The sequence below is a fragment of the Cyclopterus lumpus genome, chromosome 19, assembly GCF_009769545.1.
Source record: "Cyclopterus lumpus isolate fCycLum1 chromosome 19, fCycLum1.pri, whole genome shotgun sequence".
Taxonomy (NCBI): Eukaryota; Metazoa; Chordata; class Actinopteri; order Perciformes; family Cyclopteridae; genus Cyclopterus; species Cyclopterus lumpus.
The window spans coordinates 14,790,339-14,811,913 of NC_046984.1; the positions used below are offsets into that span (position 1 = coordinate 14,790,339).

The 21,575-nt window shown below is 42.3% G+C and overlaps 2 protein-coding genes across 3 annotated transcripts in view; both read right to left on the reverse strand.

The window, feature by feature from the left end:
• ttyh2 (tweety family member 2) overlaps positions 1-8,376 on the reverse strand; it is a 46,779-nt gene extending 38,403 nt beyond the window's left edge. For both annotated transcript variants that reach the window (XM_034558696.1, XM_034558695.1), the window contains exon 1: positions 8,248-8,376. In XM_034558696.1, the coding sequence (XP_034414587.1) occupies positions 8,248-8,376 (129 nt within the window). The remainder of the gene's footprint in view (positions 1-8,247) is intronic.
• A 1,618-nt stretch (positions 8,377-9,994) lies between these two features.
• On the reverse strand, positions 9,995-13,019 carry rpl38 (ribosomal protein L38). The gene is made up of 5 exons (XM_034559425.1): positions 12,967-13,019; positions 12,731-12,757; positions 12,131-12,191; positions 11,489-11,611; positions 9,995-10,067 (listed from the first exon to the last, which is right to left on the reverse strand). Exons 2-5 carry the CDS (start codon positions 12,731-12,733, stop codon positions 10,042-10,044), a joined length of 213 nt encoding a protein of 70 aa, XP_034415316.1. The 5' UTR covers positions 12,734-12,757; positions 12,967-13,019; the 3' UTR covers positions 9,995-10,041.
• Positions 13,020-21,575: the final 8,556 nt, after the last annotated feature.

A 21,575-nucleotide genomic window follows, 5' to 3' on the forward strand; every position in this document is an offset into this window, starting at 1 on the left:
GAAGAAGAAGAAGAGAAATAGGAAGGTGACAGCGTGATGGAAGGGAATATCGCTGGTAATAAAAACAGCGAGGGCGTGGATGAGAGAGAGTGAAGGCGCAGGAAAGAATGACAAAGTGTGTGCGTTTGCGCGTTCCTGTGCACACAATGGGAAGACAAAGACACAGCTTCCTCATCACACGTGGCTACCTCCGACACACTCCTCAACACTGAGAGCACGGCCTAGTTTCCCTCGTATTTCAAGTCCATTGTCGATGGCTTCCCCCTGAGGCTGCAACGTTGCGTAACGCTACGATGTTCTTCTTTTCTCCCCCACCCCAAAAAAATAATGAGCAAAACCGACGAATCCCATTGTTGAATGTGCAAAAAATAAAACACACAAGAGCGTAGCAAGAAAAATCATCCGCCATTCATTGACACTCGGTTAACGCCGTCTGGTGGATATGAAGGACATCCAATGTAATCCAATTAAAGATCATTATTATTCAACTCATTGCGTGTTTTCATCTTTTTTCATTTTTTTTATTAATCCCATTATTCGTTTTATCTATAAAATGTAAAAATGGAATAAAAAAATACCAATCCAACTAATCAATTCATCATAATTGCCAATTGAGCTTCTTTTAACAAAGTAATTGATTCATCTAAAAAGCCCTGCAACAAATCAAACCTCATCGCGGTTCACGTATCCATATTTAAAAAGGCAGATTACAGCCCACTGAATACTTGAAGTGCAACGGAAGAAAAAAAGATATAACTTTTATAGATCACGTTTTTTTTTTTGCAGCTGATATTAATTACCGATTATTGATGATCCATATTAGTAGATATAGATCCCTTTGTTGTTTTATTATAAAAGTCTGTAAACCATCCAACATTCTAAATGTTATCCTTTCACTTTATAATAGTAATTTATAGCATTTTTTCTTTAGAAAAACACACAATTCAAAGTATAAGGAAACAAAAGATTGTATTCTTATGGATTAAAACAATTGTAATTATGTATTATAAGCTGCTTAGAGGGATCTGTAAACAGCTCATAATCCATCTCTAATGTCTATTTATGTTGCTGTGAAAACATCGCCTTCAAACAACTATGTTTATTCAAGTTAATCACCAAAACTATTTTATGAGATTTCATGTGAACACATCATAACGTTATAATTCACCTTCACACAACACTCATATTCACCGAACGGAGCCTGAACGCATCATAATGTAACCGAACGTCCGTTCTCCTCGCGTCAGTTTTAACACAGATTGGTTGTTTCGTCCTTTATTTCCCTTTATCTTCCCCCCCCCCCCCCCCCCCCCCCCCCTCCCCCTCCTCGGCACAATAACACTACTTATGGGATGTCAAGCGGCGGCTCGCGGTACCACAGATTTGTTCGTGTTTGCCGCAGTTGGAGAACTACGGTGGCCTTCAGGGACGTAAAAAAAAGAAGGCAGGCCCCGTTTGGTTTGTCCGTTCTGGGCTACCGTAGAAACATGGCGGATTCCGTGACTGGGGACTCGCTCCCTCTATAGATATTGGCTTGATTTCAGGAGATCACACACTAATTAAATAGTTATGATTATTTTTATTACATTGCTGTTAATAGATCCCCTAAAATGCCTCACACTGCTGCTATTAAGCCTCACGGTCACGCACCTTCATTTCATCAGGAGGAATTATTTAATAGAATTTATTTATTTTTCTTACTCAGAACATCTGACTTGAATAAAAGCCTCTTGATGGGCACTCCACTGTTGATTTGAGGTGCTTCATTGGAACCAACAGAAAACACAGGAGCCGTCTAAGTTGTGTGTAGTCTGTGCCGTATGCCGAGCGCCCATCCAGAATCTATTTTTAATAAACACGTAGTGACCATAATTAATAGATAGAGCTGGAGAGCTCCTCCATCTGTTGCAAAGCAGAGCTAACGCATACAGCGGAGGTCCACGTGCTTGGAGTCGCGTTAACGGCCTGCTAAGCGGTACGAAGTGCCTCCCGGCAGGTGGCAGGCAGCAGTGCGTAGGTGGAGGAGGTCTCCAGGCGCACGATGTGCACTGATGTACGACGTGTGCGAAGTGTGTGGCTCGAACGGACAGTGACGTTCCCTCAACTCGAAAGGAGCTAAACCGTTGTCAGGTCAGTTAGAGGCGGAAGAAGACGTGGACAAAAAGGAAGGAATTCCACCTGAAAAAGATCCTTCTGCCCAGTGGGAGACGGTCTTTTACTTTCTGTAATTCAATCCCATTTTTCTTTAAGGGGGTGTTCTAGCGATTTCTTTTCTTGCGCAACTGTGAAGTAGGGAGACCCTCAAGTGGCCCGTTTCAAAAATCATCCAGAGATATCCTGACTTTTAGGCCTACAATTCCCATAATTCAAGCTCAAGCTGAGATAACTAACAGCATGATCAGTGATGTTCTCAAAGCTCCCCGAGTCATTATCGAACTGCCTTCAGTAGTTTTCCTGGAAACGGATTGTTGTTGCTCTTTAAGTTTCCCCCTTAAAGAGCAACAACAGACAGATTCCGCTTAGAATACTTATATTATTATTATATTATAACAATTTATCTTTTGATACGTTTAACATGTTGCACAGTACAATAACAACACTGTGTTTAAATAATTTGTGGTGCCATTAGGAGCCGCATTAGGCTGCCGAATGCCTTGAGAAATGGCATCATCACTAAGAAGAAACGCCCCCCCCCCTCCCCCTCCCCCTCCCCAAAGATCAATGGAGCAGTCCAGCCCCACTGGCTTCCTCCATGCTGCTGCCTGTCGCACTCTGACATTCGGGTGAGAGCCTGAGGGACCGAGGCTCTTTCCGGCACAGTGCACTCGGCCAGCCCATGTTCACAGCTGGGACGCCATTAAGTCCCAGCAAAGCGACCCATGGGTTATGGATGACAGGAGGAGGAGGAGGAGGGAGGATGAAGGGGCTTCGTTGGTAAAGGATCCTATCTGTTACGCTGCACTGCTTTGTTGCCCTCGACATTCTGCCACAACAAACTGAGGGTCTCAGGGGCTTTGGGAGGTGTAGTGCCCGCTCGCTTTCTGAGATTTTAGCGAGAGAGAAATGTTCGTCTTATTCCGGTTGCACCGAATAACCTTCCACGGATCTCTTTCTTGGAACCGGTTCCGTTGCGGGTGTCGCGCTTACCGGCAATTTCCTTGACACGCTCTGCGAGAACCCCCAAGCCCAAACCTTTTCCCCCAGGAGAGTCAGAGGTCATGATGTGGATGCTGCACCCCCACAACAAAGGACCCCCCCCCCCCCCCCCCCCCCCCCACACCAGCTTCCTGGGAAGAGCACACTTTCATTGTTGTTTCTGCTGGAGGGGAATGTGGCTGCCTGAATCCACTTGTCCCAGTTCAGTTCTTTATCGCATCACAGGGAAACGCGGAGGACCACCAGACAATCTTAAACCACCGGCATCAGTGCTGCCATATCCTGTTTAAATGTCGTTAGATGGGATGGATGTACTGTCTTATTAGCACAGAGCTCGGCCGTACCATCTACGTAGCCAATAGGGTGATGCTCAGCACTCTGATTGGGGTTAATGAGCTTCTAGAAAGCTAGGGGGGGAGGGGGGGACAACACGGAGTGCATCTTTCTATATGCATGCAAGCGAAGACTAAACAAAAGGACTGCACCAATTTTAACAACAGTCATTCACACAAACAGGGAGAGAGGCTGAGTTGGGACAGGAAGCATGGAAATACGGAACGACAGATTTGGATTTAAAAGATTGATTGTCCTTGAGGAGGAGGCGATACGGGTTGTTAAATTTCCAATGCAATCAGAGTTGGTTGTGAGAGCTGAGCAGATGATGGATGTATTTGCGGGCCCTTGGTATGCATGGTTTTCCATTTTCTATCACACGAAAATAAACACAGCTCACACAACAGCTGAGGCGTCCAGTTGTAGAATCAGCTGTTCTCAGTGAAAAAGGCTTCAGGTGAAGATGGACCGCATCACTTAAAAAGGACATTATTTTGTGTTTTATTTTTAAAAAGGGGGACCTCATACAGTCCTTGGCCTTCCACACACGAGCGGCTCTGACGCGACATTTAGATCGTTGTGTGAAGGTCTAACATCAATGTGCAAATAGGGGAAGGGGCAGGAAATGCTGATGAACACATGCAAATGAGAGAGGGAGAGTGTGGGGGGGGGGGGGGGGGAGGGGCGAGACAAAGACAACAGAAGAAACCGAGAGGTCTGGAGGAGGAGGCTGTTAGCAATGCGTTCGGGTGGAACATTGTTCCCAGGGAGTCTCAGTGAGAAATGCCACTGAGCCAGAAATATCGAGGGTGTTAAGAGTGTGCGTTTGCTCCCGCAATTGAATAGCGTGTTCATCCATCCCGTATCACACTGGGCCGGCGGTAACGGCGAGAGACTAAAGCTTTCAAAAGAAACCCGTCTGGAGCTCCACGTTGAAGTGATCGTTGGCGAGACGAGAAAAAGTGAAGATTGGTTTATCACGGACAAAGAGCCGTTGTTACCCCGATGGACAAATGTTATTTAATTATCTCTAATGACGGTGCGATCAGCAGACGTTTTTAAACAAACCACGGGACGGTCGCATGCAAACAACTTTTTTTCCAACACGTAAAAGCTTCAGAAATCACAAGATGGGCATCTACTGATGTTTTTTTTTCTTCCAGAATTAAAATGAACCACAGACCATTATCCCGTGCGTCCAACCAGAAAGCCCATTGACTTGAAGTCGGGGAAGCGGAAGTGAAAAGAAAATGCTGACTCATCGTTGGTTTTAGGGCTCATGCCTGCTCCATGAACTGTTATGACCCCCGCTGCTTTAGTGGCATCAGAGCATGAGGACCAGCCGGCCACGTGATGGACTCAGAAAACATTTGGCACAAACTTGTTTGGGTCACAAAGCAGGAAATGGGAAGGGAAGTCAGATGGATCAGGACCTGCCGACCTACACATGACGTCTGGCTCAACACACACACACACACACACATTAGAAAAACTAGGCCCCTGTCCTATTTCGGGATGAACTTTTTCCGTTTTCAGTGTTTGCCTTCTCTCCGTCCTCCAGGTCTCGGGACGGAGAGAAGATGAGGAGCTGCGAAATACATTAAACACTTTAGACGGGCTGTGGAGGGCGAAGTGATCGCTGAGGAGATCAGCGGAGTATCTCAGGGGCGTGTGCACTGCCCTAAAGCGACCCTCAACAACGACGGGGTGCCACTTGCTCACGGAGAGGTCAGTAAAGGCCTCGGCATGCTTAAAACAGAGTGCTTGTCGTGTGTGTAGTAAACAACCAGGACCTACAACGAATGACCTACTGAAGGTCGTTTCAACCACACAGAACCCTTATTCACTCTGCACTCACTGGATGAGATTTTCCAAAAAGTGTGTGTGTATGTGTGTGTGGTGAAGAAGAATAGCTTGCTTATTGTCAGGAGACAGAAATTAGAGAAGGGCTCTAGTCAGGTGACTCAGACATTCCTTTACTGACAATCCAACAGAGGGAAGAAATCAACTACCACACACACACACACACACACACACTTTCTCACACACACACACAAAGAACAGTGGAATACCATGACCCCTTGCATTCCATCACATTCAATGGCCCAAAGCCAACAATCCACCAGGATGGCCCACAACTCCAACTAGCCAATTACCGTTCCCCTGAGACGGCGTGCTGTCTGGGTTAAAGGCCCCGGCACAACTGCTCGATACCGTCCACCGCCGCGGCCGACTAAACATCGATTCAGCACTTCCTGAACAAAAGAGTGGACTCAACATTACACGGCTCGATTTAAAAAGCTTCAGTTTTTTCTCCGCTAGACTGAATTCTTTTACCGTTTAACACAGCTGCAATCACTCCGGCGCAGAAACAACCCGGATTAAACGTTAATTAATACCAGTGTCGCAATAGTTCGAGTATAATATAATGTATAATTATATCCCCTGGTTCTCCATGCTCGACTGCATATGATATGGAGGATGCAGGATTTCGTCGCTGCTCCTAATGCCGACAACCAAGGAGGTGGTGATCAGAATGAAGTTGGACAGCACACACAGGGCCGGGGATGTAATGGCATAAGTAGCATTGCGTCAGCTTGAAATCGTGTCGTTGGCTTTGGCGCTCTGCGGGAAAATTGTTCTACAAAGCGGGCGCATGAAGGACTTGACCTACATCTGGGAAACAAACAGAAACAAACGAAAAAGAGAGGAGCAGAAGCAGCAGCATTGTGGCTGAGTGGGACGGAGAGAGAGAGAGAGAGAAACGCGGATAGAGAAGTCAGAGAACGAGACGGGCTGATGGTTGCGATGATGGGGGGTTTCCCCACGGCCGACTCGAGTGCCTGTCTGCGGTCGACAGTCTCCTCAGATTCTCAGCCCAAAGCGGCCCTGACTCTACTTCCACGGTGACTCTGAGGACGGAAACTGGCCGAAAAGAAACCAAGAAGACCTTCACTTTGCTTGGCTCTCCGCCTCTCACCCGATGTCCAATGCAGTTGTGCTGCCATGCGATATGTTGTAGAGCAGAAACACATCAAACTAAAAGTCAAGCGTAGCATCACAGCTAATGTTGAAGCCAATGCTTTAGTCACCTGTTAATGGGAAATATAGTCAGTTTAATTATTTTTATTAGCCCCTATGCTAATAAAAGATACAGCTGGATATCCTAGTTTGCAAGTGTAAAATGTTTATTTTTAGGATGCTAATGTTGCTGTTGAAAATGTAGCTAGCTTGCAGCGACGCCGCCATCATGTCAAAGGACCGCTGGACCCTATAAGATGCTATCGGGCCACAGTCACTGCGGCGATTGTGACCGCACTCAAATCCTGTAAAAGAATAAGGGGTTCTGTTTTATTTCCTGAGACAGCTGAAGCTCTTCGTAGCTAGTGTACGCTAGCTAGCTACCTGCTCTGCAACTTTGCTAACAAGGCCAGTGCCGTGTTAACAGCTCGTTTCCACTGCCCCCAAGTGGCTAACAAAAATGCAACGGCAGGAGAAGCATATAGAAACCATCAAAAATAATAACGGTTTAATTCCATTAGCTCAGCACAAGTCACAGAGGTTTCATTTACGAAAGTCTTTTCATTGATTACGTCTTGTTGTCCATATTTGTGTGCAGTCGTACAGTGAAAGCGGGATTGCAAAGTAATATCGAGCAATGGCTCACTTCTTTTGTGGTATTATTTCCGGTATCTTTCCTTTACTCCAGGCATTTTTAGCCTAAATGTAACAGATGTTGTGCAAGTTTATCCTGTATCAGATGGTTCTTTTACATTTGACTGACCACACACACACACACACACACATATATTCTTCTGTTGTCCGTCACCTCTTGTGAAATGAATCACTTCCACATCTTTACAAGGCCCGTCTCTGACTCCCTAGGACCCTGAACGTCCCCTGACCTCCCACCCTTAAGAAAACCGCTGTGCTGAGACGCTGTGGGCAGCCATGAACTTAAAATGTCATCTGTTCTCAGCATGACGAACCAACATGCGCTGGCAGAAGCTGAGCTGTAACGCTGAAAAATTAAACAGCGAAATCATAAATCATTCATAGTATTTGACAGGTGTTCACAGGCGGGTCATTAGTCGTCCAACAGTTGAACCCAAACTGTGTGAAACAGTCCTGTCACCCACCGCCTCTGAAGTTAGAACCACTCCGCTTCCCATGGGGGAACAAATCTGTGCCAACACTCCTGATCCACTCTCTGGCTCCCCAACTTAATAATACAATTTAACAAAGCCCAATTGAGGGCAGTATTTACAAGATGTGCATGTTCTGTCTCTTATAATAAACAACATTTTGGTCATATTTATTGGGGGGGGGGGGGGGGGGGGGGGGGAGGGCTAATAACTCAATGGTGTCATGCCATTTTTTTTTGCAAAGAGGAATTTCTTTTCTTTCTTTTTTTCCACTCGGTCCCCTGATACATGGGACATGGATATAGCTCCTAATAAATGTGGTGGAATCTTTAAGTGGACTGGATGACATTCACAGAGACATTATGGACCACTTGTTCCATCAATAGTGCACAATGTGATCTGAATCTGAAGGCAGCCGAATGATAACAATTGATGTTAGTGATGGCACAGGATTGGCAGGAGAATGAAGAGCCATATATATTATTAATTATTCTATGAAGAGGTCCCAATACCATTAAAACCCCACTATTGCATATCGTGGCCCTGTTTTACTTGTGTCCTCCATCACTGGGCTCCTGATAAAAGCTCCCGTGTGCCATCTTCTTCTACTGACCTGCTGGTAGTTCTCCTCTTCCGGCTGGAAGCTGTTGTCAATGGGCTGCAACCTCAGGTTGATATGAGGGAAATTGTGAAGCCAGTAAGTCCACCAGGGCGCAATGTAATCCACCCGAGCCGAAGACATCCCTGCCCCGAGAGGAAGAGGAAAAAAAAAAAAAAAAAAAAAGTTGGGCCACCACCTAAATTAGCCTCCCTGCACTGAAGCGGGCTCCGGAGATCTTAATCCCGTCTCATATCAAACAAAGGCGCTGATTAAAGCATGCTCGTGTGTGGGAACTCTCAGCCGCGCGTGAGGGGAACCGGAGGACAAGTCCTGCAGAGTCTCCGGTGATGTCGCCAAGTGGAAATCCGTGTTTTTTGGGGTTATTTTTGTTGTGGTTTACATGGAAGAAGAAATAAATCTCACTCCGCGTCTGCGTGCGGACCCCGGAGCTCCTATCCGACCGACAGCTGCTCCACACTCTCGCACAACAGTCACCACCAGCGGGGACGCGCACCGAGTCAGGACACGAGGAGATAGCGTACGGGAGCGCGCAAAAACGCCCCTCTGGAGGAGTTTTTAAATACAGGCCAGCATGTCCGTTGCGCGACTGTTTTAATGGACGCACGTGTTCGTTGTGTTGTAATATAATTTAAATCTTGACTGTTTCATTGTTTAAGTGTTCTTCCATTAGTTTCTCTGCGGATTAAACGACTGCACTGCCACCTAGTGGTCAACCGAGACAATTACAAAGAACGTTATTTTACACAAGGGGACGTCCGAGTCAAACTTTAGCCGATGTTATCTTCACCAACTATACAATGAAAATAGAAGGTGGTCAATACATATACGTATGTATATATATATATACACATACATATATGTATATATACATATATGTATATATATACATATATGTATATATATACATATATGTATGTATACACATATATGTATATATACACATATGTATGTGTATATATATATATACATATATGTATGTATATACATATTTGTATATATATACACATATATGTATACACATACGTATATATACATATATGTGTATATACACATACATATATATGTATATACATACATATATGTGTATATACACACATACATATACACATATGTATATATATATACACACATACATATACACATGTATGTATACATATATTCATCTACATACATACACGTGGCTCTCATTACATCTGTACATACTGTAATCAAACCTCTCATTACATCTGTAAATACTGTAATCAAACCAGTGCTGGATTTCTCTCCATTGACTAGTCAGTTCACCCATTATCTAATCCCATGTTTTACACATGTACTGTAGTACTACAATGTTTAATACGATACATCTTAGTCCCAATTTAAGATGTTTAGTACATGCAGTTAACAGCAGAAAGGCTAAACTAGCGTAGTGAACAGATGCTTCTATTAATAAGCTCAACAAATGGAGTAAATAAATGTACTTGCAAGGTGTTTGTGGGATATCAAGTATTTACCAAACTTTTTAGTAAACATGAATATTTCAATGGTACATTTACTGCTCAAATCCTCATAATTCACAAGTACTTAATGGGAATTTGATTATCGGTGAGCTCACAGAAAGATGTCAAACCACCACAAGCGACCGATGCCATTTTAACAAGCAGGATCACACTATCTGGGACATTGACGCATCATGATGCAATCCATCATGTTTGCATTGCGGCAGGACAAAACAGTGGACACAAAAGCACAGGCAAAGTACCATTATTTTCCAATTTTTATTACAATTATCTGTACATCACGGATTTACTTCAGCTCCTTCACAGCCAGACCTGCAAAAAAAAATATTACAACAGATTAGAAAATATTCACTGCAATATATCATCATGCCAGTAAAGACGGGGAACTCATTTTCTACAACAGACTATTATTAAAAAACATTTTTCCCTCTTGTGATTATTCATTCGAAGTGGAACTATGGCGCCAGACATTTTTAAATTGATCGAAATCTTTCAATCTAAGAAGAATAATTGTATGATTTTTTTCCAATTACTTAAAAAGCAACTCAATGCACACAGTTCAACCTAATAAGTGCAATCGTAGTAGTCCGACCAATTATATTTCCATCACAGCTTGGCAGGTCTCCTAAGAAGATGGATGCAACCGAATGCTGTATTTACTCTGGGTTTTGTTATTGTCAAATCATCAGAAGCACAAAGTCTGAGCTCATTTAAGGGCAACTACTATTCTCCTACTCTTCATTGATCAACTTCGATAATGTATAAAGAGTGGAAAAATCCGCCACAAGCAAATTCAGATTAACAGAATGAAAAACGAACCCTCACACGCACTTTAGTAAAAAATCAATCAGGATCATAACAGCGATAATATTTAATTGAACAACTAGGCCTGTATAGATTAGGGCGTCAACTGGGAACTCCGCAAAAAGGCGAGCCATTGGGCTGCACACCTAAACAGTTATTCCTCCTTTGTATTCTGCACGAGTCCACTGCCCTGAAGTCATTTTTAACGTGTATACTTTTCTCCTAATCAGTGAGAGTTATTGTTTGGCATTTGTAGCAATGAGCCTCAACATAAAGTATTTTTTATTATATTCTGACAGACGTTCTGGCCCCAAACAGTCGTCAGCCTCAAGACTTTTAATTCTAATATAAACCACCTTGCCAGCCGCATCAATAATTGAAATTTGAGTTGCAGTTAGTCCTTTTCCACGAGCACCAAATATCATCTACCCCCAAAGGACTCTTCATTCAAAATGATACAAAACCCAGTTTAGTTTATACTGTAAGCTATAGTTTTAACTAATATGTTGACAAATTATGCACTGGTTTAGCACTTAAGGCCAAATAAACACATTGAATCCATTCCCTACATTGTAACAGAGCTGCAATGCATTCCTCTGAATGCTGTTTGAGTTATTTTATGAGCACATTTCCTTTTACAGTGCATTGCGACCGCGATAACCATCCTCTGCTGTCAACAACTGTATCACGTCATTCCTGTTCTTGTGGCATGCATGTGCATCCTTGTACAGATGCAAGTTAAAGCAGTTAGTAGCACCTTTAAATCGGACTCAGAGAACATACAACCTTCACTCAAATGTACATTTTTAATCTAATCAATGTCATCAACTACAATTTCTATGTTTTAGCAAAGACCGCATTTTCCAGACTGCTGCGTCTCAATAATACCCCCCTGAAATAATGAACGGGTGTGAAAGAAGAATACTGACCCGGGGGCAGGGACTGCTTGAGCTTCTCAGCCTTTTCCTTGTCTGTGATGACCAGCGTGTACAGGTACTTGCTGCAGCGCACCTTGAACTTAACATTGTCCTTGTTCTTCTTGATCTTTACGGCTGGAGGAAGACAAACGAGCCAGTTCAGATTAAACTGCACTTAAAAAAAAAAAATCACAATTTGAACACATTTCAAAACTGACTGCATTAAGTGCTTTATCCTGCAGGTCAATCATTTCTGAATCATTTGCCACGACATTTGCCAAACACACACGACTACGGGAACTCTGAAGAATACTTAAAAATACAAGACAAATGTGAACAGTCTATCGTTATCGTCCACATATCTTACGGTGTTTGTATGCCTGTAGACTTTGTGGGATGTTCTGGTGAGCAAGACTACAGGTTACACTAGGAAATATTAAAACACATTTGAACTAAATCACACCGTCTACTTCCTTGGTAAGAAGGAGTCAATTAGGAAGGAAAAGCCGGGGCTGTTTTACTTGGGCAAAGCTCACGTGTACGGTTTAATTTTATTCCAGGGGCAAGACTGCAATTTGTCACCTGTCCAGTCACCTATCTACACATTACATCCAAGTGAGCAAAACGTATATGTACAACTAGTACACAACTTACACTTGGCATCCTTCCTCCTGGCTGTCAGCAGGAAATCTTTGATTTCTTCGATCTTGCGAGGCTGCACACACACACACAAGATCAGAGGAAACACAATTAAGTCTCGAGGGCAACACAAAAAAATCTAATAACCCACAGATCGAGAATGAACGACGAAGTGATGTCAGGGGACCGGTGGAACTGATGTTTCTGCTAGAAATCGAAACCCAGCACTAGGTCCATCGTTACTCTTGCAAGACTTAAAAAGCATCACGAGCACGTCAGCCTGGGATGTTTGCATGTCTTGCTGACGGCATAAATAAATGCTACTGTTATAGCTAACAGCGTCAGACTAGTAGATTTAGAGTAGTTACCTCTAGCGCCTCATAGCCCTAGCTAAAATCAAACCGCTAAGGGCTCGAGGATACGTCATTATTGTGCGACAGGTCGCAGCCGGTTGGCCCAGGCGAGTAGCAGCATGCTAATCACAACTACTAAAACACGACGTTTTAAAATTTTTAAAAAAACACCACAAACAAGTCTCCCGTCGAGCAATATTCAACATTTTCCAGGTCTGCAGACTTGGCTTTCACAAGTATTTAAATGAGAAGTGGTCCTTACCATGCTGCCGTGTCAGCGGACTGAACGCTGCGGGAAGGACAGAAAAAAAGATGGTGTCAGTTCATCGGTTATAACAACGGGGAGAAAAGTGTTGGAAAGCCAATTGTTATCCCGTCATCCGGCTCCTAGATTGATTAAGTTTAATTTAGCAGAACCGAGGATGTGATTATTAACATTAAAACGGATGGATGATGATAGAAATTGCGATTCTGTTTATGTGTCAGTGTTGAACTCACTCAGTCTGGCAGAGAGGGGATGAAGAGGGGTGGAACTTCCGGTTGGGGAGGAATTTATACCACGCTACGGCAAGTGCAGAGAGCCAATGTTAGGTAAGAAAAAAGCGATTTACCCGTAGTCGTTTGTAAAGTCAAACATGAGTTGTTTAAAAAGAAATCTACCGATATTATAGAGTATACTAAGCTATTTTCTATGCTGATGTGCATTTTGATACACTCTATTGATTTTGTAATGGCAAAACAAATTAGGAAGCTGACTGAATTGTGAATATGCCAAAAGGCCACGTTAAGATTATAGGAAAGTAACTCAACCTACTCTAAGAAAAGTTTTCAAATTAAATGTTGCCTTTCTTTGCCCTGAGAAGTCTAATTTAACCAAAGTACCAAATCTGAAACATGCGTTCCAACTAGAACAATAAGATATAGAGGTCAGAGGAGCCTATACATGTTCTTAAAAGGTGTAATATATATATATATATATATATATATATATATATATATATATATATATATATATATATATATATATACTGATTGCTTTTTTTCATTTTAATCTCATCCATGTTGGAGCTATAGAATGTATATGAGAAGGTTTTAGTCTAATGTGTGTTTCATCTCAGCCTAGTGCTTGTCAATGATTTGTTGCCTCTGGCATATCACTAAATGTATTCATTTGGTGCTTAACTGGACACATAATCATAACGATAGGCATTTTCCTTGAACACAGCAGGTATCGTAAAGGATATAATGCCTGTAAAGCGTGACTATTATGTATGAAGGCCATTACTCACCTTCTGTGTGGCGCTTTTTGTCCTCCTCCAATACATGGCATTGTTTTTCATTGAGCTCTTGGAGCAGCAATAAGGATATAGACTGTTCCTCTACCTCACCTGAGTGATCACAACACCTCACATGCCCTTTCTCCTGGCTTATGTAAGCTGCTGGTGACAGCTGCTGGGTGAACAGTTTGACATTGTATGCAGTAATGGATGCACAGGTGGACAAAGTGTAATTTCACTGTACATTAAAGCAATTAACTATTCCAAACTTGTTCCCTATCGGCTCCAAAACACTATGGTGCAGACTCATTTACTTCCCTGTGGAGCTGGTACAACAAACATTGATGGCATCGACCTCGATTGGGATGAGGAAGAACTCTTCCAAGACAGACGTACACAGGGCTGTCGCCAGAATGATTTAAATACCATGTCACAAATCCAAACTCTTGAAGCAAAACCAAATCCTCTCTAGTACATTTTTTTAATAGCCAAAAGGAGAAAAGCAGTGAAAAGTTCTGGCGTCTATTTTTCTCCACATCAGTTATGATCCCGTAAAATGAAGCAGTGTCTACAGGGGTCCCTCTCCACTGCATTACAATTTCTGTCAGTAAATTGCAGGCAGTTCCGCTAGTGATTTTCTGATTTCTTCTTCAGATTTTGTTTTGTAGCCCCAAGACATAAAACTTTGAAGCTTTTCAAAAGAAAAGGCATAAATTAAAGAAAATTCAGGGAATCTCTTTTTGTGTGTAGCTGTTTTTATTTCAGAGATCCTATATCCTATTTACCATCTTGGGATCTTGAATTTCTCTTGTGACAGGAACACAATTCTGGTGGAAAACTACATACATCACTGTAAAAGCAGTTTTGAAGCAGTGCAATTTCAGATGCAGTGAGAGAGAAAAGCAACAGATCAGAATCAGCCTTAAAAAAGTAGCATGGGCAATTTCTGTCAACTCCAGCTCAAGTCAGTTAATCTCCAAGATTCACCCCCAAAAAGCCTCCTGACAACAGAAAAATAGTGGGAAAAAATGTAAATAAATTAATATAATCTTTGATAAATGTACGACCTAAAAAAGCACCTATTGATATTTAACAATGTTCCACAATTTAAGGCCAGTGGCTGAATCTGATAGATTTAAAACTGTTTTATTGTTGTATTTGAAAGCCGGTGGTTCAAACGTGATGCCACGTGGGTCAGATTTCCTGTTGCACAGCTGCAATTTGATTGGCTAATTGAAAAGTACCGTTGCCTTCACTTGCTCGTAGTTGGTATAAAATATATATTTTTTCTTTTAAAGTAGGCTAACTGAATCTTGTCATAAACTGAGTGTAGCTAACTGCTAGCTGCTAGCTTGTCAGACAAGATGCTCTTTCGCTTCCCGTGTGCGTTGTTCTGATTCGTGATTATACCGGTCAAGACCTGGCTAACAGCATGTCAATCATCTTTTATGAGAGGGTTACCAGACATGAAGGCAGCAGGACAGCGCCTATTCAAAGGGGAATCGATCAATACAACGTGTGTGTAAAAAAAGGTAAAAGAAAACTTTGAGTTGTATTAAAATGCTTTCAGGAAATTATTAACTCAGCAGACGGATGTCAGTGCTCCAGGTTTTCTCAAGCAACCCAAGGTCAGACTGCCTCACATTCCTGTTTTAAGAAGATAAAGCAGCCACAGTAGGCTTTTAATAATCCTGTTTGACTAGTGAAATGGTTTATGGGTAATGTCAAATCTATCTATCTATCTATCTATCTATCTATCTATCTATCTATCTATCTTTAGTTTTTCCTTTGGTTTTCCTCTTCTTAAACTGAAGTTACATTACATGTCATTTTTTAAGTAAAGTGGATACAGTAAGCCCAGAGGCCCAATTTGCTTCCTGCAAGAATGCCGTTATTTGTTTAACTTGTATACATTCTGTCAGCTATTTATTTTGGTTCCTAGATTAACCGTAATTTATGGTTGCTCAAAAAGCCCAAACATTCGCCTGCTGTGACAAAAACACACGTTTCAACCAAACCAGCTGACTTATGGGTTCAATTATCTTTTACAGTCAAGACAGATAAATCCAAACATAGCCAGAGTAATAAGCCTTTAAGGATATAAATGGTTTACACAGAAGAAATTCCCATCTTTTATTCCCACTTCTAGACAAAAAAATAACATGATACCTGCAACGGCAGAGCACAGTTAACGGGCCCATCATGCTACGCTGTGAAGCACATTTCTGCTCAGTTTCCTTCACTCTTCTTCCGCTTCAGGTAATTCTTTTGCCTTCTAATTTTCTCGCACACACACTTTTGTTGTAGAGGAAATGGTTGCCGCGCCATTTGAATGCAGATTCCGCACAGATGTTTCTCCTGGAACCGAGTTCATCAACGAGCTCCATCAGCTTTCCGACTTTTCAAAACACGACAGGCATTGCTTTGTCAATAATTCACACCGGGAGCCGTGCGCGAGCCGAGCATATTTGGTCGTTAAAGTTTGAGTGACACCGTAGTCCATTTCCACGGAGATCCACCTTGACATGGCATTAATTCATAAAGACAGGAGACAGCAGATCAGTCGTTTTTAATCAACCCCGCCGTCTATGCGTCTGCACGTGTCCACAGGCCATCTTCCCCCTCGATGCTCAATCACCGCTCACGCTATTGGACACGTTTTCACTCCGGGTTTGAAAATGTTCAGCCGTCTCTTGTCAATCACGGGCTTTAGTGCGGTGTTCGTGTCGGTAATTGTTCAGGATTTCCGAGGTGGACCTCGTCCTCGGCGCCTCTGTTATCACCCGCAACAAAAGTGGAGGCCGGAAAAAAAACACACACCGTAGGACTGTTGTTTGCGGTTCTGAACCGTGTTCCTCAACACAACGGGGGAATAAAATTAACAATCTTTTTGAACTGCTTGCTGCAGACTCTATATTCTTTTTGTCCGACTGACTTTCAGTCCCTCCGCTCCTCGGGCATAGCTGAGGGCAACTCAAAGATGGTGGATCGTTACTCCATCCTTTAAGATTAGGAAAGATGTCCTCCGACGCTGCTCAAAGAGTGGGATTTTATAGGATTGTATGGATAGTATGATATTTTTAGAGATGGGTAGTGAAGGAGCTTAGAGGCTATCATCAAATAATAGTTATATTTAACCATGTTTAGGTGTTATTAGTTTGACTTTTCTTATTGTCTGGGGTCCAACAGATATCGGTATTGGAGAATATTTGGTGATGTAATTGCATCAAACTGGGCTTGATTGAAGGCAGAAATGACCAAAAAAGACAATGTTATTATAAGAACAAATACATATTTAATGTTTTATATTTGATATGGGTTGCGCATAAAACAATGTGTTCCTTTTGTTTGCCAAAATGTAATTTACAGGCAAAGAAATGGACACTAGTAGACTTATGGTTGGGGTCAATCAGAGATGTCAATGAGAATAAACAGCTAGAAAACTCTAATAACGCCAATTGTTATTGGAGTTTTATTGGTAAAATCGATGATTTGAGTACTTTTACGCTTCGCTGCGTAAAAGTACTTTGTAGAAGTAATTCGAGGTAACCGTGGTCAACAGCTGTGACCCCAAAAAAGACTTTTGAAACAGAACGTGAGTTCAAAATCATGGTTAGAAGCAATTCTGAGTGTGTTGTTACACTGGGCGCAGCCAGCACTGTATGTGAAGGTCTCTCCTACAGTTGTATTACAACATCTATTGTTATCGGTTGTCTCTTTGGAGTGTGTGTGTGTGTGTGTGTGTGTGTGTGTGTGAGGGGTGGATGTATTTCAGTAACAGTGCACGGGGAGGATCAGCTCAGCCTCCTGGATTACAACAAATGGCCGCGCTCGGTTTACGTGACACGCTCCCGATGATCGTTATTCCATTTGCTCGTCGCGCGCCGAGCTCTTTGTGGAAAACCCGTGAAACCCACGAGTCTAAACACTCACTCCTGCCTGTTTGCAGCTCTGCTTTGCCGGCAGCAGAGGGCAGCGGGTAACTGCTCAAACGTTGGGGCCTGTGTCTCGTCCTCGCCGTGACAATGGGAGACGCTGTGCATCAAGGAATGGACTCCACTCGTCACCAGCTCTCATCGCTTTGCAAAGGGAGTGATCGGAATTTGATGCACGGCGAGAAAAAAAAACAAAACACGTTTTGATGTCGTACAAATGGGTCCCATTATAATCAGGCTCAAGCCCTAAAATCCTCTACGACGCGAGATCTTCGGCCCAAAACACACTAAGACTTTTCTGATGGATACAGCTTCGAGATATATTTGTACCTTTAGAGGTATGGACGTTTTCTCTTTCGCCTTTCTTATTATTTGTGTTTACAATATAAGGATTCAATGAGCCTAGGGCAACTGCTCTTCATCTACCTGACTTATTTTGCACTAGAAACTCAAGTCCTTTCATTTTGGGACACACCTGGTATTAAAATAGTACCCCAAAGAAACTATGATTTTTAAAAAAATGTTACGCTAGTAATAACAATATGTACCCTGAGGCTGAGGGACTGTTGCTTATTAAAAAAAAAGGCATAGCGGGGGGTGAGAATGAAATAAATGATCTTGTCTTTTTAAACTGTGACAGTCATGTAAAGCGTGGATGATGGAGCCGTAGACACCGTGGGTCACGACACATCTTCTCTACCTGCGGGGGTGGGGGGGTGGGGGGGGGGGGGGGGGGGGGGGTTGGAGGGCTGTTTGAGCGACTGTACCTGAGAGCTAATGCAGCAGCAGGTGTCTGGGATTAATCACGACTTGATTTATGCACGAAAGGCGACAAAAGATTCCCCGAAAAAACACTTTAATGAGTCTTTATTGGATTTACGTCGGTCGTGAAGTCTCGCACTGTAAAATGGAGCAGAGGTGGAAGCGTGTACTTTTATTTTTATGTAAAGGATTAGCTGTTTTCGACAAAAAAAAAAAGTTGTTATTCACTGCAGGGAATCACCTCCGGTGACAACGTGGGATGAAGTACAAAGGCTTAAAAAAGTTAACGTGAAATTAAAAAGAAGGGCTGTGTCATTGAAGTCGTGTTCAAGTGCGCCTGTCATTAGGAATGCAAGGGGAGAGGAGTACTTCAAGATCCTCTCTACCGCACTGACTGCCTAATCTCCCTGATTATTGATCCGATTGATTCGTCGAGTATTGATCCCCTTTTTTCCGGCAGCCTTATCAGAGGCAAACTTAAAGTACATCTGCAGACGAGAGGAGATTATTAGAGAGTCTGAAGGTTTACCCCGACAGAATCTCAATGTGAACGGACTTTAAAAAAACTTGTCAGAGTCGCCGCAAACTGTTGAGAAACTTCATCGGGAAGTTCTCGATCACGTCGGAAGAGCAATGGCGGCTTTCGTCACGACCCGCTGAAGAAGAAGAAGAAGAAGAAGAAGAAGAAGAAGAAGAAGAAGAAGAAGAAGAAGAAGAAGAAGAAGAAGAAGAAGAAGAAGAAGAAGAAGAAGAAGAAGAAGAAGAAGAAGAAGAAGAAGAAGAAGAAGATAGTTTGGCCAAGCAGTTCTGAGTATTTTCGCAGATATCATGCTGGACGGAGAGCGTTTACAGAGGAGGTCACAGAGGTCACAGGCATCAGCTTTCACTGTAACTGATGGGTGGAATCTTATATTTTGAGCAGTTAAGATACTCTGCAGTCATTTCGTCAGCTCAATAATGAAACTCCTGTGAAGGGCGTTGATCATCGGCACGTCGATGGCTCTCGCAGCCTCCCCCTCGTTATGTGGACGAGCTGCCGGCTCGCGTTGCCCTGTCGTGCGGTGCGGGATGAGCTGCCTTGATCTAGTGAACTTGAGGTGTTTCTAATCAAAAAGGTGTCGTGGGTTTCTTTGCGGCGTCATTTTTTCCCCGTCCGGCTCAAAGGTGCAGACGTACTCGGCCTCAACGAGGAGGAGGAGGAGGAGAAGAAGACAAGAGTGCTGCTTGTTTTTAAAAAAAAATTGTGATGTTGACGTCGGTCCGTTGAGCTCAATTGGGGTGAAATTTACACTTTATGGTTAAACTGTGTAAAACATTACAATAAACATGAGCAAATATATACATCATACAAATATATACAAAGTTATACATCAAATTAAACAACTGGGACAACAGAACAACAGGGCTACACAAATCAGTAAGCCATTTCAACACAACTCAAACACCAACTAAAAGAATTATTAAAATATCATAATCATAATTTTGTCAGGAGTCAGCCCACTCAGCACGTTTTCGGAACTAGCAACCCGTAGCTCGGTGCTATCAGAAAAGCCAGATAGCAAAAAGCAAGATGATTTAACACAGATTCTAAACATCTTTACAAAATCCTTCTGCACCAAAGCATCACCGAGATATGAGCCAAAGAACACGGCAAAATGAATCACTTTAGCGCTTTACAGTCACAAATGTTGCTTACCTTTGTTGATTAGAAGAAGAAAAACGCATTTAAAAAAAAAAAAATTTAAAAATGCCATGGACTGCTGTATTTGAATGTATTGAACACCATAAGTAATATACAAGTGAAATATATGGTTTGGTACATGAGCAAATTCAAATTGCACAGATGGTGCCCTAACGTCCATTTTGCATAATGAATCTGTACTAAAACCTCTCTAACTTTGTTCCGCTTCACTTTTTCAAAGTCAAACTTTGCAGAGAGACTGTTCACATGTGATATTACATGTCATTATGATATGATCTGGGTGACCTTTGCTCTGCATCTTTCAAAGAGATAATCATCCTGAAACGGCTTTTTTTCTCCTAGGCAAAACTGAAACTTCTATTTTTGCTGTGTTTCATCTTTATTTACTCTTAACCAGTAACAAATATACTAATATTTACACATCTGAACAAAAGCTCACATGGGTTGCCTTTATTGTAACACCAACATTATTCAAATAGCCCTTTGTGGTTGCAGAGATTCACCCATTTTAGTTTGGGTACGTTATTTCGAGCAGAAACCTAAAATATAGGTTGTTTTTTAAAAGCATTTTTCACCGGGTCTGTAAGTGTTTTTACGGTCTGTTATGTTAATTTCACATGAGTGCTGAAAGGAAGCTTTGGCGAGCTCCGCGACGCTGGACCAGGTCTGTGTGTGTCAGTGTGTGTGTGTGTGTGTGTGTGTGTGTGTGTGTGTCTGTGTGTGCGTGTGTGTGTCCAGCTGTGTCCCTCTCAAAGTGAATTAAAGAGCCGGCTTAAAAGCAGACAAATGACTATTGAAAACTTTTCAATACAAAATCAATGCGTTCATGGACCACCGATCAAACTATTTAGAACGTATATATCATCTGATGGCCGATTGATCTGAACACCCGAAACCTGACGAAAGGACGACAATAGACTTTAGCAGAAACGACAAAAAATAAAATAAAAAGGACATTTACAACAGAAATATATATTAATATTATAATTGGATGGATGTAGCACTTTAATGTGGCGCCAAAGCTCAATCAGTTGTTTTTGTATCTCCTTAAAATGAACCAATTAGGATAGCGGGTGTGAATGGAAAGCAAAATGAACCGAAACTGAAATCCTTAGTTCCAGTTTATATATATATATATATATATATATATATATATATATATATATATATATATATATATATATATATATACATGTTTATTTTGGGTTGCGTGGGGTGTGTTTACTGTCCCTAGTTTTTTTAACCAAAGGCCAACAAATAGGCTGAAGGTTTCCGCAAATGTTTCGCAATAGAAAAATACATATGAGTGAACTGAAAGACACCCTTTTAGAGAAGAATACCTCAATGTGCCTATTCCCTCCAGTCCATGCATTCATCCATCCCACTTGTTACCCCTCAGGCCAGTTCTAGTTTTCCCACCGTGCTGAGGCC

What these genes read in the sequence shown, in the direction of transcription:
- rpl38 (XM_034559425.1), bottom strand. An exon ending in CAGGAGGAAGGATGCCAAGT is followed by an intron (nt 11,612 to 12,130) that starts GTAAGTTGTGTA and finishes GTCTTCCTCCAG; the next exon opens with CCGTAAAGATCAAGAAGAAC. An exon ending in CAAGCAGTCCCTGCCCCCGG is followed by an intron (nt 10,068 to 11,488) that starts GTCAGTATTCTT and finishes TTTTTTTTGCAG; the next exon opens with GTCTGGCTGTGAAGGAGCTG.